This window comes from Mirounga leonina, unplaced genomic scaffold, assembly GCF_011800145.1.
Source record: "Mirounga leonina isolate KUSES-001 unplaced genomic scaffold, KU_Mleo_1.0 Mir_174, whole genome shotgun sequence".
In the NCBI taxonomy this organism is placed as follows: domain Eukaryota; kingdom Metazoa; phylum Chordata; class Mammalia; order Carnivora; family Phocidae; genus Mirounga; species Mirounga leonina.
Genome location: NW_023270451.1, coordinates 79,761,680 through 79,779,830, shown reverse-complemented (window position 1 = coordinate 79,779,830; position 18,151 = coordinate 79,761,680). Strand labels below are relative to the sequence as shown.

The 18,151-nt window shown below is 37.0% G+C and overlaps 1 protein-coding gene and 1 pseudogene across 1 annotated transcript; both read right to left on the bottom strand.

Annotated features, from left to right (window-relative positions):
* Window positions 1-3,278: 3,278 nt before the first annotated feature.
* Window positions 3,279-4,256, bottom strand: LOC118021407 (olfactory receptor 13-like). Its single transcript, XM_035021474.1, has one exon. It carries the CDS (start codon window positions 4,254-4,256, stop codon window positions 3,324-3,326), a length of 933 nt encoding a protein of 310 aa, XP_034877365.1. The 3' UTR covers window positions 3,279-3,323.
* Window positions 4,257-16,484: 12,228 nt separating this feature from the next.
* Window positions 16,485-17,284, bottom strand: LOC118020587 (annotated as a pseudogene).
* Between the last annotated feature and the right edge of the window lie 867 nt (window positions 17,285-18,151).

The following is an 18,151-nucleotide window of genomic DNA, read 5'->3' as shown; positions in this document are numbered from 1 at the left end:
ATTCCAGATCCAGCTCCTCAGGGCAGGGGAGGAGAGAACCCTCTCTAAGGCAGCCTCCCCTCGAAGCTTCCTGCCTCTTCTGGGATTGGGAGAATGTTTTCTACCTATGATGTTGTCATATTTCTTTGTATTCCACTCTTTTCTCATACTGGATGTAAGGAGGCCAAAATGTTATTTGGGAAATCTCTTATCAGTCAATCATGTGATTTACAAACTAATCAGCTCATTACAGTGTCTTGCTGAGGCAATCATGAAAACTTGGGGAAAACTGGTCACAATTATCAAGTTTGGAGAACATATCCATTATGGGAAGAAACACACATTCAGGGACACCAAAAATGGCTCTTACTCATGTGAAAATCCAGGCGTGCACTAGGCAATCCATAAATACTGGGACCTTTTTTTTTGTTTCAGGTGACTTGCAGAAAATGTGGAAATCTAGAAACTGACATATAAAAAGTAGCATACTGAAATCTTGAAAACAATAGGATATAGTTCTCTAGTTTATCTACTGTATGACCATCTGTTATAAAAAAGTAAAAACTTTGAACTAAGATAATAAGAAAATTAAATATAAATATTTATGATAACAAACAAACTTTAACTTTGGGAAATGCATCGTCTCAAAATTACATGTTTTCCATTGCATATCAAGGCAGCATTGCTTTAACTTGTGGACAGCTTCTAAATGTGGTCAGAGTAGGGGCAACTGGCTGGCTCAGTCTGCAGAGCATGCGAGTCTCAATTTTGGGGTCATGAGTTCAAGCCCCATGTTGTGTATAGAGCTTACTTTAAAAAAAAAAAGTGGTCAGAGTAAAACATAAACATATATAAAACATAACTGTATAGAAAGGAAAATAACACATAGTTAACTCTTAAATGCAATACATATATTCTCCAATATTTACATTGTCTGTCTGCACTGGGCATTTTCTATCAACCCTGACCTTAATTCAGCCTGCATTTATAGCTTGTGATTATAGCACGGTCCACCAGATTTTGGACATAATTTCCATTTGGAAGTAGAATAAAAATCAATACACTGATCATTTAAACACTTCCCAAAGTAAATTACCTCAGTAATTGGTTTGCGAAATGTTGTCTTTTGATTGATGAAATAAGTATCTGAGTCAAGGGTGAACATATCTTCAGAAAGTCATAGCACATATAATTGATGGAAAATAACAATTGTTTTTTTTTTCAATGTTTCACTTCGAATCTTGAAAGCTGGGGAAACAAAGGGGCAGAATTTGTTAAAGTTTATTTTTACTGTGTTTGTTATTATTTATATCCAAGGTATAGAAACTTCAGTTATAGACATCTAGGTTCATTATGAGAATTGTGACCTACTGGGGGGAATTTTTCTGCAGTTTTAAAGAAATACCCTTCTATATTATTCAATTTCATTTGCTCTGATTCTAGGCTCTTTGAGTCATATATTTTTTTATTCATTTCTCAGATTTTTGAAAAGAGAACTGGGCTATCTTGAATAATGGACACAGGCACTCCTTTCCCTGGGGAGAAACATCCTTCATTATAAAGATTGAAATTGGCATCTGGGTTAACCATGATTATCTTGTGAGTTTTGTGAAGGTCACTAAGTTCTGACCATTCTGATCAATTCCAGGTTAATTGATAGAAAACTAGTCTATGGACCTACCAAACTAATGACCAAGACTTAAGCCCCTAAGGTTTTTTTTTTTTGAGAGACATCGATTTGACTTTCCTTTTTTCCCTTTCTCTAGGATCCATTGAGCCACTGAGGACTATGCATGTGTTCCTTAGTGCTCACTTAACCCTTTTTCTTTTGAGATTGCAGTAGTCCACATGGCATTCTATACAGAGTATCAGGAAATTCCTGGGTGTGAGGCTATCATTTGAGATTTGTTCATTTCAGGAATAACCAACATATAATAAATCATGCCCTTTCCCTATTTTGTTCCCTTTTTAATCTTCAAAGGATCAGCTAGCCCCTTGGGCATTCTATCCTTTATTCATTTCCTTTTTAGCCATCATTCATTGTGTACTTTCCTGTGACCATTCTCTTATAGAACTTCTCCCCTATCTCTATTTTCTAAACACAACACTGGAGAACTCTTTCTAAAGCTTATACACTATGTAGGTGGTGGCTTTTGCAAATCCTCTCAGATTTCTGTGAGAAACTTGGTTTTATCTTTCAAATCAAAGAGAGAAAAAATAGATTGAGTATAATGGGTAAACAGGGACATGTATACATTTTTAAATCTCAGATATAGAAGGTTGTGAAATTGAATGAAGTTAGCCCATGAAATGTAACTAGGAATGCGGACCCAAGGTGAAGCAGAGGATTGGATTCATTATCTCCAGATGACCTAGCAGTGATGAGGAGAGACACTGACCCTCACTTTCTTTACCCAAAGAGAGTACACATTCTCACAGGCTGATTCGGGGTACTGTGCTTGGACCTACATCCTCTTTAGAGGCTCACCTCGCAGGAAAGAAATAATTTTGCTCTAGAAGGTGGTAACAGGAAGTGTTCACAATGAGTCAGTCAAGATCAAGATTTTCTGTCCCAGGAAACTGTTAGTAAGTGTTATGAAAAAATGTTTATGTGATCAAATAAATTTGGAAAACATTGGTTAAAAATTGGAATAAAAATCTTCTTCACCATAGAAATTTTTAGTTTTCACTATGTTAATATGAATTGTGAGCTCTAAAGTAAGGTGTTTAATATGCAATAATTTTCAAACTCCCTTTACCATAGAGTTTATTTTTAAAGCCCTTGAGAAGCTAGTGTTTTGAGAAAACCATTTTGGGAGGCATAAGGCTAGACCATAGCTTGAGGAAGATATTATAAAGGGTATTGTTCTAGATCTGCAGCTTCCAAATCCTGGTTCATGGACCAGCTGCATCACAATTTGGTAATATTTGAAGATATAGATCTCTAGGATACATCCCACATCTATTGAATTAGTGATTTAAGTGATGGTTCAGAAGATGGCTCTATTTTTAAAAAATTTTTTATTGAAATTCAATTTAGTTAACATATAGTGTATTATTAGTTTCAGGGGTAGAATTAGTGATTCATCAGTTGCATATAACACCCAGTGCTCATTACATCAAGTGCCCTCCTTAATGCCCATCACCCAGTTGCCCCATCTCCCCACCCACCTCCCCTCCACCAACCCTTAGTTTGTTTCCTAGAGTTAAGAGTTTCTTATGGTTTGCCTCCCTCTTTTCATCTTATTTATATTGTCTCAGATAATTCTTATGCTAAGTTGGGGGTGGAATCTCTTGAGATAGTATCTTCTTAGGTCACTGTCAACCCTGATGCCATAATCTTTTCATAAGTCTCTCTCTATTCCTAGCACTCTCTTCAAGGCATTCTTCACTTCTAAGTTCCTGAGACTATAGATAAGAGGGTTGAGCATGGGATTGAAAAGGCTGTGAAACAGGAGGAGATATTTCTTCTGCTCCTTGGGGTTCCCATATCTGGGCCCAACATACATTATAATGGCTGTGCCATAAAAGAGTCCAACCACACAGAGATGGGATGAACAGGTGGAGAAGGCTTTTCTTTGACCTTCCCCAGACTGGATTCTAAGGATGGCACAGAGGATGCACATATATGAGATTACAATTGAGGAGAGGGGTCCCACTAGCACAGAAATTGCTCCAGCCAATACCACAATCTCATTGATGTGTGTATCTACACAGGCAAGCTTGAGAATAGCCATGATTTCACAGAAAAAGTGATTGATTTTCTGGAATCTACAGAATGGTAAGGGTAGAAGTAACATGAGATGAATCAAAGACAGAAGGACTCCAATAGTCCAAGAAGTCAGCACCAGGGTGATGCAGACTCTCCAGTTCATAATGGCAGAATATCGGAGGGGGTGGCAGATGGCCACATACCGATCATAAGACATCACAACTAGGAGAAGACATTCTGTGACAGCAAATGTCAAAAAGAGAAAGGTCTGTGTCAAGCAGCCAGCAAAGGAGATGGGCTTGTCTGGCTTCAGGAGGTTCACCAACATCTGGGGCACGGTGTTGCAGGCATAGGCTATGTCGACGATGGCCAGGTGGGAGAGGAAGAAGTACATGGGGGTGTGCAGTCGGGAGTCCAGCCAGATGAGCCCCAGGATGAGCCCGTTCCCCAGCAGGGTGCAGACATAGAACAGAGAGAAGAGCCCAAAGAGAAGAATCTGAATCCTCAGGCCAAGAGGGAATCCCAGTAGGGTGAACTCTGTGACAGATGTCATATTGTCTCCCATATCCCGATGACAGAATAAATTGAGTTAATATTTAAAAGAAATCTTTAAAAATAAATTTCTCTTAATTTGTTTGAAATCTTTTTATAGAATAGAAAAGTCTTCAGAAACACTTTCAGTAGGGGGAGATGAACTACAAGAGATGATGGACTCTGAAAAACAAACTGAGGGTTCTAGAGGGGAGGGGGGTGGGAGGATGCGTTAGCCTGGTGATGGGTATTGAGGAGGGCACGCTGTGCATGGAGCACTGAGTGTTATACACAAACAATGAATCATGGAACACTATATCAAAAACTAATGATGTAATGTATGGTGATTAACATAACAATAAAAAATTTTTTAAAAAGAATCATAAAACTTTGTGATTGAAATTAAAAAAAAAACACTTTCAGTAATTTTTTTGTGTATTTTAATGTTTAAAGGTAGCCCTGAAATAAATTTAAAAATACATATACACACACACACAAATACATGTTTCCTTTGTTTTTGTTAATATTTTTGGCAGAGGCTAAATGTTCAAAATAAATATTGTGTCACACGTTAATCAAATACATGGTTTTTGTTTCATTCAGTGAGCTACCCCATGTTTTTCAAATAAATTCTGCCTTTCTTTGCTTATATTAGTCAGAACTATTCTGTTTTTTTTTCCCCAAAATAATGACTCCTAACTGATACACATGCCCATGTCCTTAAACTGTGAAAAGTCTAATCTTGAGTTGGAAGGGATCATTAGGATAGAATATCCTAGGGTTAGATATACCATTGACCATATTCACCATTAGCCATTAACCTCTCGCCTGCCTGTCTAAACACACTTTCCACTCTTGCATCTACTGTCACCTCCACAACTAATATCTCACCAAATCCCCTCTTGAGTATAAAGACTTATTTTCGGCTTAAAATATCACTTTTATTATTTAGATTTCCATAATATTTAGATGAACATTTATGTGAATGAATAGATTTGTACTATTGTTTATCTAAGCATAAAAACAGAATCAGTAACTTTTTTAAAATTTTGACTCAATATTGGTAAATACTCTAGAAATACCCAGTTTTAGACACCATCTCTGCAGGTGACAATAGCTACTGTGAAGGATACTGCAGAAGGGGTCTCTGAAGTCCTTGAGAGATTGAACTAAATCATCTTTCTTACTCTATGATTCCACAATTAAAATTAAGGACAAACATGATATTGCCCTTCTCCCTTACACTTCATTCCCGTCCTTGATGTAAGATCATCTTGTCTTGGAGACAGCAAGGATGAGCAATAAATCTTTAATTTAAATGGCCACAAAATTATAAGCCTGCTTAAAAATGATCCCATTTGCACCGAAACTCTCTTATTACCATTCCAATAATAACTGCTATGTGCAGGATGTTGGAAGTAATTTCGAGTATTTATTGATCTCCCATAATGTACCTACTATTGTTCTGCCGGTGGAGCTGACATGATAGGAACTCCAAGCTCCTACTCACTGCTAGCAATCTGGCCTCATACTACTGCACATACTAAATAGATAAGCATTTGTACACTTATTCAATAACTCTGAATAGTCTTCCTTGTATATTTAGATATTTGACTTCTCTCTCTGAGTGACACTTTAAATCTAGTTTTTTAATAAAGAAGTGCTTTTTTTAAATATTAAATATCTACAAGAAAGTCACTTGCACACACTTACCTCCTTACCTTAAAAATAGCTACCAGTCAAAAATAGCCATTAATACATTGATTGTATTAATATATTGATAGTTTAAAAATATATTTTACTCAAAATATCCTATTATTTAAACTATCAGTGAGCAAACTTTAAGCATTAATAACAATGTACTTTTGCATGATATTAAATTGTGATAGTAAAAGCTAACAGGCAACGAAAATGATGTTAAAATATATTTGACCAGAACTCACAAAGGTGATAGGAAACCTGTGTGTCTAGAGATGACTGTTGTATAAAGACCCCAATAAGTCTTCATGCAGAAAAGGCAAACACATCTAGTATGGCTAAAGTTACTGACGGTGCTAGGAGCCTTGTTGCTCATCTGAGAACTGCCAAGGAAGGATCTTTGCTCTTCAAGTTGCCTTTAAGAGAAGGCTTTATTAACTTATCATCTCTACAAGGTACCTTCCCAATTGCCATGAGAGCTCTGTGTAGGGGATGAGACAGTAGGTCTCCTTTGTACAAGCATGCTCCCTACAGAGACATGAAGAACTCAACCACTGTTACCCTCCTGAGGGTAGAATGCTGGCAGTCCCTGTCTATTTCTGTCTTTCAGGAAGCCAGAGAGAGATAGTGAGATCTTTAGAAGTTAAGGTAAAAACAAGTAGTCTCTTCATAACTAACTGGTGCCATATTCTGGCACCACATGAATATTACAGCTACACAAATACATGAATTTGTTACAGTTTCATGAATTATTATGTTGTTCCAGGTCCTAAACATTCAGGAGGCACTTGGGAGATTCAAAGATCCATGCCTGGTTATTCTTTGATAGTGAAGTAGAACCTGGACATTAATTTCTACAGCCTTATTTCCTTTAGTGTAGTCTAAATTTCCAACCATCCTGAAGGTGGTAGGAAAATGAACTTGAATTCAAAGGCCTTAATCGTTACATCATTTTAGATAGCAACTCAGATCCTAAATCCTTGAGCATAAATCTGGAGATGTGCGAGCATGCTGGGAATTGATGTTAGACATGCCCTGGTATTTGTTGACCTGTCTGGAAGAACAGATGAGCACAAGGGCTGAGCAAAGTTTACTTTAGAAAATTTTCCCTTTTTGATAACTTCTGATCCTGCCCTCATGGGATAGATAGAGCTCTGTAAAAGCAGAGGGCCAACTCCTGTCCTCTCTACCCTTATGGATGAAGCTAAATATATGTAATCTACCTACCAAAGTAGGCATATACTATCACAGTATATGCTGCAGGATGTTATCAACAATCCAGTGTTCCAAATCTGTGTGTCAGGTCATAGTTTCTATCAGGTCTATAATTTCTGAGTAACACAGTATGAGCTGGGAGAAGTGAATCCATTGGTAATTTTCCCATTGTTACTTCCTTAGCTGTGAAGCAGGTCTAATGAACTAAGGTGATGTTATGTTGGAAAGCATATCAGAAGTCAGATATTCTAATAGCTCTCCAATAGAGGTACTGACCAAGGTACTACAGACAAGAAAGGGAAGTTCATAGTTGTAATGTGTATCATCCATAATCATGATGAATCATTGCTCATAAGGTGCAAAGAACTAGAATGCCAACAACTGACTTACTGGTCTCCTTAAGAGGAAGATACCATACTGAGAGCCCAGCACTGGTCTCTGCTGCTGACAGAACATATATTCAGCTGATCAGAGCAGCAGAGTAGAGCAGTCTTGGTGAGGGGCACCCTATGCTGTTGGATTCATGCAAAGCCTCCATCTCTGTTGCCATGGCTACTGCATTTGTTTGCTCACTGTGCAATCACTGGGACGGCCAAGAACAAAGGCTGGCTGACATTCTGACTGAATCATCTTGTACCTGATTAATGATGGGCTTTTAACAAAAGCACTTTTAATTTATCTACAGAAAAAATGACTCAGAAGCTGCTTCAGGCCATAATCTATTAGAATTATATCCTGGACAATCTTGAGGAACTGGGTTAGCCAGTTATTTTCATCATTTGACTTTATCCACAGTATTAGAAAAACAAGGCATTATATCAGTTTAGAGGAAATGTGTGCCTAGTAGCCAAATCCAGTCCCTTATATTTTATATTTTTCTTTAGATCTTCTGCTTTGTAGGTATAATTTTTCATGACATCTTCCATGGAAGTCCCTCTCAGCTCATTCTGGGCATCCCACTTGGCCTTGCCAAGAGAGGTCCAACATTCCAGGTTATTCTGCATCACAGAGTCACTTGCTTATTTGGCATTAATGTAGGATATGCAGATTCTCCTACTTTGTGCTCTGTTCACCTAATATTCCAACTGTGCTCCTTCCAGGTGCATGACCAACAAGTCACACCATTTGCCAATTTCCAGGAGTCCATGCATATTCTCACTTCTGGCAACTTCTGTCCGCACAAGGTAAATGACTACGTTAATTGCCAGTTCTGGGCAATGATAGTTTTACCCTTACCAATTACCTTTAAAACCCCACACCTGCGTGGCAGATACACTGCACAGAGAGGGAAGAACCATCAGTGATATAAGTGATACAGGAATGTGAGGATCTGGGCCATTCTGCTTACTTTTGTCTTTTGCACTTGTTCTTCCTGAGTTATACCACATTCTTTGTGTGAGGCATGGCTGCCGTGATCACTTAATCTTATGATTTGGTGGGTCGTATAACATCTCAGCTCAAGATAGGCAATCCTGCATTTATAGTTACTTGAGACTCTATGAGTAGTCTCTGCTAAGGTTCAGTAGTACATGAAGAGTTGTGTTTTTGAAATGCATATTGTCTTCTGGTATAGAAGGAAATATCCTGAAGCAGAGTCCCTGTTGCCTGTGCTACGATTTACTGATTGGGGCTTGCCAGAGACTTCACATGACATCTTCATCTACCTTCCAATCTATGTGGTCGCCTGATCAAATGGCCAAATATTAGAGCTATGAAGTGTCTAGATCCAATACTTTGTATATATTGACACACCTGTGTAAGCTCCATCCAGATCAAGGTGTAGAACATCCTCATCACAACAGAAAACTCCTTTGTCTTCTCCCCTCACCCTACCACCCCAGCCCAAAATCACTTCCTTATTCTGAGGGAATTCTGACTTCTATTACAACAAATTAGCTTTGCCTGTTTTTGAATCTCATATAAATAAATTATACAGTATGTACATGTTTTTATGTCTGGATTCTTTGACTCAGTATAATGTCTTTGAGATTTATCCATGCTGTTATATCATTTTTTATGCTGCATAATATTCAATATGAATAGTTCACTATTCTACTGATAGATAACGGAATAACGGAAATTTGGGTTATTTCTAGTTTGTGGCTATTGTAACTAAAATATTCTATGAATTTTTTTTAAAAAAAATATTTTATTCATTTGAGAGAGACAGAGCATGAGCTGGGGGGAGGGACCGAGGGAGAGGGAGAAGCAGACTCCCCGCTGAGCAGGGAGCCCAATGCGGGGCTCAATCCAAGGACCCTGAGATCATGACCTGAGCTGAGGCAGACACTTAACTGACTGAGCCACCCAGGTGCCCCTATGAATATTCTTTTTAAAGATTTTTTTATTTTTATTTATTTGACAGAGAGAGAGAACGAGAGAGGGAACACAAGCAGGGGGAGTGGGAGAGGGAGAAGCAGGCTTCCCGCTGAGCAGGGAGCCCGATGCGGGGCTCGATCCCAGGACCCTGGGATCATGACCCGAGCTGAAGGCAGACGCTCAACCGACTGAGCCACCCAGGCGCCCCGCGCCTATGAATATTCTTATACATGTTTTCAGTGGGTGTATACCAAGGATAGAATTGCCAAATCCTAGGACAGGCACATGTTTAACTTTACTAGATATTGCCAAATGGTTTTTCAGTATGGTTTTATAATTTTAGTTTCCCACCACTTGATATTAATTTTATATTAACCATTGTGATATTTGTGATTTTATTGATGATTAATTGTATTGCACACATTATCGTATGATTATTGATCTTTTGAATAACCTTTTATATGGAGTACCTGTTCAAATCTTTTGCCCAGTTTTTAATTGAGTTGTTTCCCATCATTGATTTGTAGACTTTCTTTAGAGAATCTAGATCTAAGTGCTTTGTTGAACATGTGTACCAAAGCTATCTTCTCCCAGATTGTGGTTTGCCTCTACACTTTCCTACTGATTCTTTTGATAAACAGAAATTATTAGTTGTAATGGCATCAGCTTAATTTCTTCTTTTATGATTAGTGCTTTTAGCTTCCTGCTTAAGAAAACAACCTACCCAAAGGTCATACTGCAATTTTTCTCCTAGAAGAGTAATCCTTTGCTTTCATGTTTAGATCTAAGATATACCTCAAATTATCTTTGTGTATGGTAGGAAATATGGGTGGAGTATCTTTTATTTTTTTTTGGAAAGATGTCCAACTGAAAAGATGTATTATTGACCCATCTAATTACATTGGCAATTTTGTCAAGAATACTGATGAAATACATATGGATCTATTATTGTATTCTCTATTCTATTGATTTATCCTTAAACTAATATGGTTAATTCAACACTATATATTAAGCCTTATAGTCAGAAGTGTAAAGTTTCCAATTTTGTTTTTTCCAAAATTATTGATACTTTCCTTAAATTTTCATGTGAATTTTTCTGTAAGATTTATGCTGTTAAATATGTTTTTAACTTTAAAATTTTTCATTTTTAGTTGAACTTTTATTTTGATATAATTGTAGGTTCACACACCAGTGTAAGAAATAATACAAGGGTGGGCGCCTGGGTGGCTCAGATGGTTAAGCGTCTGCCTTCGGCTCAGGTCATGATCCCAGGGTCCTGGGATCAAGTCCCACATCGGGCTCCCTGCTCCTTGGGAGCCTGCTTCTCCCTCTGCCTCTCTCTCTCTCTCTGTCTCTCATGAATAAATAAATAAAATCTTAAAAAAAAAAAGAAAAAAAGAAATAATACAAGGGTTATTATATTACCATTATAATACTGTGCACTCTTTACTATTTTCCCTTTGGTAACATCTTTCAAAACTGTGATACAAAATCACAATCAGCTTATTGACACTGGTTCAGTCCAGGTGCATAATAGTTTCATCACTACAAGAACCTCCCATGGTGCCTTTTTTCTAGTCACGCCCACCTCCTTCCCACTCTCACTCTGTCCTCAACCACAACCTTTTCTCTCCTTCTATAATTTTGATATTTCAAAACTGTTACATAAGCGGAATCATATAGTATATAATCTTATGTGACTGGCTTTTTTTCCTCTGGAGATTCATCCAGGTTGTTGCATATATCAATAGTAGCTCTTTTTTATTACTGAGCTATACTCTATAGTGTGGATGCTCCACAGTATAACCACTTACCTGTGGGTGAACATCTGGATTATTTCCGTTTTGAGCTATTACCAAAAAATCTTCTACATTTGTGTATAAGCTTTTGTTGTTGTTGTTGTTGTGTGTATAAGTCATTTTCCTGAGATTTATGTTTTGGTAGATTTAAAATTGTGAATTAAATTTCCTTAGTAGTTACAGGATTATGTGAGTGAACTCTTCATATTAGGCGAGTTGTGGTAGTTTGTGATTTTCAAGGAAGTGGTTCATTTAATCTGAGTTATTTGTAATTTCCTTTATCATCCTTTGATGTCTGCAGTGATATCCCCCATTTCATTCTAATATTTTTAAGCCGTGTCTTTACAAGTACTGTTGGAGGTTTCTAAGTTTTATTGATCTTTAAAAAAAACCCAACTCTTTGTTTTAATGATTTACCTTGAAGATTTTTGGTTTTAAATTTCAGGGTTTTCTGTGCTTATATTCATTAATTCCCTCCCCTCCCCCGCTTGCTCTGACTTTATATTGCTCTTCTTTTTCTAGGTTCTTGAGGTAGGTATATCTATTATTCATCTGAGACTTTCCTTATTTATGTACTTATGTATTTATTCATTCATTTAATTCCAATATAGTTAACATATGGTGTTATATTACTTTCAGGTGTACAATATAGTGATTCAACAATTCCATACATCACCTAGTGCTCATTATAATAAGTGCACTCCTTCATCACCATCACCCATTTCACCCATCTGCCACCCACCTCCCCTCTGGTAACCATGAGTGAAAGTTCTGTTTCTTGGTTTGTCTCTTTCTTTCCTTTGCTCATTTGTTTTGTTTCTAAAATTCCACATATGAGTGAAATCATATGGTATTTGTCTTTCTGATTTATTTTATATTCTCTAGCTCCATCCATGTCATTGCAAGTGGCAAGATTTCATTCTTTTTTATGGTTGAATACTATTCCATTATACATATATATATATGTATATACCACATCTTCTTTATCCATTCGTCTATCAATGGCCACTTGGCCAGCTTCCATAATTTGGCTATTATAAATAATGCTGCAATAAACATAGTGTGCATGTATACCTTTAAATTAGTGTTTTTGTATTTTTGAGAAGTATACCCAGTAGGTCCAGTGCTGGGTTGTAGGGTACTTCTGTTTTCAATGTTTTAAGGAACCTCCATACTGTTTTCCACAGGAGCTGCACCAGTAGGCCTTCCCACCAACAGTGCAAGAGGTTCTCCTTTTTCCACATCCTTGCCAACACTTGTTTCTTGTGTTTTTTATTTTAGCCGTTCTGACAGGTGAGAGATGATATCTCATTGTAGCTTTGAGACTTTTCCTCTTTTCTAATGCATATTTATTGTAATATAAGCATTTATTGAAATATTTCCCTCTCAACAATATGTTTTCATTTTCATTCAAAGTATTTTTTTAAAACTTTTTCCTTTTTTTTTTTTTTTTTTGAGAGAGAGAGAATGGGAGTGGGAGTGCATGAACAGGGGAGGGGCAGAGGGGGAGAGAGGGAATCCCAAGCAGGCTCCACGCCCAGCATGAAGCCCTATGTGGGGCTCAATCTCATGACCTCGAGATCATGACCTGAGCTAAAATCAAGAGTCAGACGCTTAACCAACTGAGCCACCCAGGTGCCCCTCAATGTATTTTTTTTTAATTTCCCTTGAGATGACTTTAACTTATAGATTATTTAAAAGTAATTTTAAAATTTTCAAATATTGGGAGATTTTCCTATTTTTCTTATATTGATTTCTAGTTTGATTCCATTGTGGATGGAGAACCCGCTCTGTATGATTTTTATTTCTTTTAAATTTGTGGAGATATTTTTTATGGCCTAGACTAAGTATATCTTGGTTTATGTTTTTTCCTGATTTCCTGTGGGTTACTTGACTATTTTTTGAGTTCCATTTTGATTTACCAATAGTGCTCTTGTTGTATCTCTTTGTATAGCTTTTTGGTTGTTGTTCATAGCTTAGTGGTTACTCTAGATATTATATATACATCACATTCAATTGATGCCTTTTTTTTTTTTTTTTTTTACCAGCATCAGTGAAGTACAGAAACCTTATCTCCTTTTAGGTCTTTACTCTCTCCAATTTACAGTATAATGGTCTTCAATATTTCTCCTACATAAGTTTAGAATAGCACCAGATACTGCTATAATTTTTGCTTGAACCATCAAACACAATTTAGAAAACTTAAGAGGATAAGAAAAGCCTATGGAGTTTACTCCTAATTTTGCTTCTTTCTTTCTTCCTGATATTCCCAGTTTCCTTCCTTTCTAATTTCTATTTAGAGATATCATTTTTATACAGTTTTGTAGTGTATGGAATTCTATGTTGATAGTTTTTAATTTCACTACTTTAAGATGGTATTCTTAATTTCACTACTTTAAGATTGTATTTTGGCTTCCATGATGTTTGGTAAATCTTACTGTTCCTTTGAAAGTAATGCATTTTTTTCCCTGACCCATTGTAAGGTTTCTTTCTTATCTTTCATTTTCTATAGTTTGACTAGTGCATTTCCAGTGAGGTTTCTTTTTATTTTTCCTTTTTTAAAAATTTGAGTGTAATTGACATACAATGTTAGTTTCAGGTGTATAACAGTGTGATTGGACTTCTCTATACATTATGCTGCGCTCACCACAAATGTAGCTGCCATCTGTCACCATACAATGTATTATAAATATCATTGACTATATTTTCAGTGAAGTTTTCTTAGGTTTATCCTGCTTGAGTTCTTTGAGCTTCTTGAATCTGTATTGATATTGCTTATCAGACTTTATAAGTTCTTGTCATTATTGCTTTAATTCATCTGTTCCATTTTTTTTTTTTCCTTTGGGGATTAGGAAATTAAGGTTTGTTAGATCCTTGGAGTATTTCCCACAACTCTACTTTGTTCTCAAGTTCTTTCCATTTTTTTTTTCCTCCCACTGCTTTAGTTTTGGAAATATATTTTGAACTGTATTTGACTTCACCAATCCTGGCTTCAGTTGTATCCTGTCTTCTGTAAAATATATCTAATGAGTTATTTATGTTAAGGTTTTTTCTTTTTTCTTTTATTTTTAGGAGAAGATTTAGAATGCTCACTTGATTATTTAACAGATTCTTATTTTCTGTTGAAATATTCTGTCATTCATTTTCAAATTTTCTTTATATCGATTATAGGTATTTTGATGTCCTTGTCTATTCCAATTATTTGGATGATCTGTGAGTTTGTTTCTAATAACAGATTTATCTCAAATTTTCCTGCTTTTTTACATGTTTAGGAATTATTAAAATTTTATGCTGAAATCATAAAGCCGTAAGCTAGAGAAACTAAGAGTTTTGAGGGTTTTTTTTTTTTTTTTTTTTCTAGAGAGCAGTTAAATTACTTGAAGATATCCTTGCTCCTCTTATGGCCAGATTTTAGGCTGTGTGATGATGAGTGTATTTCATTTTCTCCCTTACTACTGGGATATATAGCATCTACTTCTAGAACATGGCAATTCACCCAAGATGTGGGACTTCTGGAGTCCCAACTGAGTTCCTAAGTTTTTTACCAGTATCTCCCCATTCTGGCTGGATCTGAACTCCAGTATCTTCCCCTGCATTTTTTAGTTCCAGATTCTCTGTTCTAAATTCAGTCTCTTGGCAGCTTTTTCCTACTAGATCTCCCTTTCTTAACCAATTTCCTTAGCCCATTTTCACATAATTAAGGAGAAAACTAAGAACTCAAAAGGCACTTTCATTTCTGTTTTTAGGATTTTCTCTTTATTGCTATCCCTCCTGTGGTACACTGACTCCCAGTTCCTAACTGACCTAGCAGACTTGAACTCTGATCTCTGCTTTCTCTGATCCCTGCTTGGGTTCCATATTCCTGCATGAAGACCAGGGAAATGCCCTCCTGGGGCAGCTGCGGTAAATGTGATACTTCCCTCATGTGCATCTTCTCCATCATTTCAATGACTGTCAAACATTGCTTACTATAGGCTGTTGAGATCACGTAATTATTTACAGCAGGAGGGTAAGTCTGACACCAGTTATTTTCAAGACAATATACTATTTTTTTAACGTGTCTCTATTTTTTTTATTGTGTTATGTTAATCACCATACATTACATCATTAGTTTTTGATGTAGTGTTCCATGATTCATTGTTTGCGTATAACACGCAGTGCTCCATTCAGTACAATATACTATTTTTAATGCAAAAGTATAAAATCTTTTTCCTGCACTTAAAATTTTAACTAAAAATATAGTTAAAAGATTACTGAAGAAAAGGGGTCTTAATGACTTAATTTCATAAGAAAAGAGACTCATTTAGAAATGAAAAGTATGTCTTAGATGTTTTGGTCACTTTGATGACCTTGCCTGTAAGTCCCAGTCCCTGAATGATTATTATTTTTTAAAAATATTTATTTAGAGAGAGGGAGGGAGAGACAGAGCAAGCACATGGGGGGAGGGGCAGAGGGAGAGGGAGAATCTCCAGTAGACTCCCTGCTGAGCACAGACTGAGCCACCCAGGCAACCTCCTGCATGATTATTAATGTAGTTTATCTACTGAGAAGCCAAGTCTAGTATGTTACTCTAGTCCACCATATATTTATTAATTTATATTGCTAGTTTTTCTTTTTTAATGATTGAAAGGCATGACAAGGTGAAATATTATTGCCTGAAATATTTTGCTGCTCTGGAAAATAAAAAGGCAGAAGCTTTGAGGAAAACTTTGGCAAGACATATAAAAATAATGTGGAAGTGAGGTACTTAAGAGAATACATCTGTCTTTAATTACATGTGTTGTAACACATAAGTGGGAACTATAAGGGAGGAAGTAGGTGGGAAGGGAAAATGAAAGCACAGTATAGGAGGGATGGAGGTATTTCTATAAAGAGCTGTAAGATAGTTTTAGCTTGTTTTTGCTACATACTAAGAATTTCTCAACTCTAGTTGGAACACTTGGAATTTATTAGCTATCCAGCAATGACTCTCAGTCCTTTCTTCATATGACTCACTGGTGAGATTTTAGGAATACACAGTTCAGTGATGATGTATATATTAAGCTACCGTAGTCAGAGATTTTCATTTCTCTGAAAAATATTGCTTTTTACCAGGTGATGTGAATGCTTATGATTGAACTGATTATTTAGGGCAATGTGTTGACATTTTGTTTCAACAATTAAACAAAAATATTGTCTTAAGATACTAATTTATTTCTTGAAGAAATGGGCTCTATAGATTTTTATAGCATTAAGCATATTGATAATCCAGATGTCTCATCCCTGAACAAAAATGCTCCAAACCAGAGACTATCCTCACACTTCAAAATATTTTCTACTTTCAGGTAGAGTCTTGAACAATTCACATTTTCTTATCAAATTTTACTGTTAGGTAATTTTTCTGACCTTTAAGTCATTCTCAAACAACACCTCAAAGGGAAAAGATTTGACCTAGCTAAAAGTTCTATCCTCCCCTCACACAGACCCTGTCTGCAATGCTCTATACAAGGCGTTCTTCACCTGAGCATTCCTGAGGCTGTAGATGAAGGGATTCAGCATTGGACTGAAGAGACTATGAAAAAGGGAGAGTTTTTTTCTTTCTACTGTCTTTGACTAGAGTCTGGGATCATATAAACCACCATGGCAGTGACAAAGAAAAGCCCAACCACACAGGTGGAGAAGGCTTTCTTTGGCCTTCCATTGACTGGATTTTCAGGATGGTTGGGAGGATGCTAGTATAGGAGACTAGCACCGAGCAAAGGGGCCCATTAAGTTAATTATACATTCAACAAAGATGACAGCTTCATTGATCCAGGTGTCAGCACTGGCCAGTTTGAGGACAGATAGGATTTCACAGAAGACATGGTCTACTTCCTGGGGCCCACAGAAGGGCAACCTTAGGAGGAGAATTGCATGGACCAGAGCCAGAATAAATCCACACATCCAGGAAGCAACGGCCAAGCCTACGCACTCTTTCCAATTCATGATGATAGTGTAATGGAGAGGGTGGCTGATCACCACAAACCCAGGACATCACCACCAAAATCAGCATGGAGTCTGCTTCAAATGCCCTCTCCCTCACACACGCTCTTTCTCTCTCTCTAATAAATAAAATCTAAAAAAAATTTTTTTTAAATTAAAAGCTTAGGATATATTCCTAGGAGTGGAATGGCCGAGTCAAAGGACACTTCTTTCATTTTCTTGTTAAGAGACAAATAAAAGCAAGAAAAATAAATATTTCAAAGCTTAACTTGGACAAGAATTCCTCAGTAGGAAAGGTGGCTGACTCCACAGTTTAGACTTTGTAAAGCTGAGTTCATCCTTCCCTTGTTTTCCTACCAGATGAGTACTTTTTTTTAAAAAAAGATTTTATTTATTTGTGGGGTGCCTGGGTGGCTCAGTCATTAAGTGTCTGCCTTAATCTCAGGTCATGATCCCAGGGTCCTGGAATCAAGCCCTGCATCGGGCTCCCTGCTCTGCAGGAAGCCTGCTTCTCCCTCTCCCACTCCCCCTGCTTGTATTCCCTCTCTCGCTGTCTCTCTCTGTCAAATAAATAAATAAAATCTTTAAAACAAAAAAAGATTTTATTTATTTGAGAGAGAGAGAGAGAGAACTAGTGGGGGGGGAGGGGCAGAGGGAGAGACTCTTAGGCAGATTCCCTGCTGAGTGTGGAGCCCAACACTGAGCTCCATCCCGAGACTTAACCAACTGCATCACACCACCCAGGTGCCCCCCTGATGGGCACTTCTACCATCCTGGCTCCTGAGAAGCATCCTTTTTAAATCTCTGACTCAAAGTAGGAATAATATCTTATCTTGGGGTTATTCTTACCATTACCTGATAAGTGGAATATGAGAAAACAGCAGAAAAAGAAGAAAGAAAGAAAGAAAGAAAGAAAGAAAGAAAGAAAGAAAGAAAG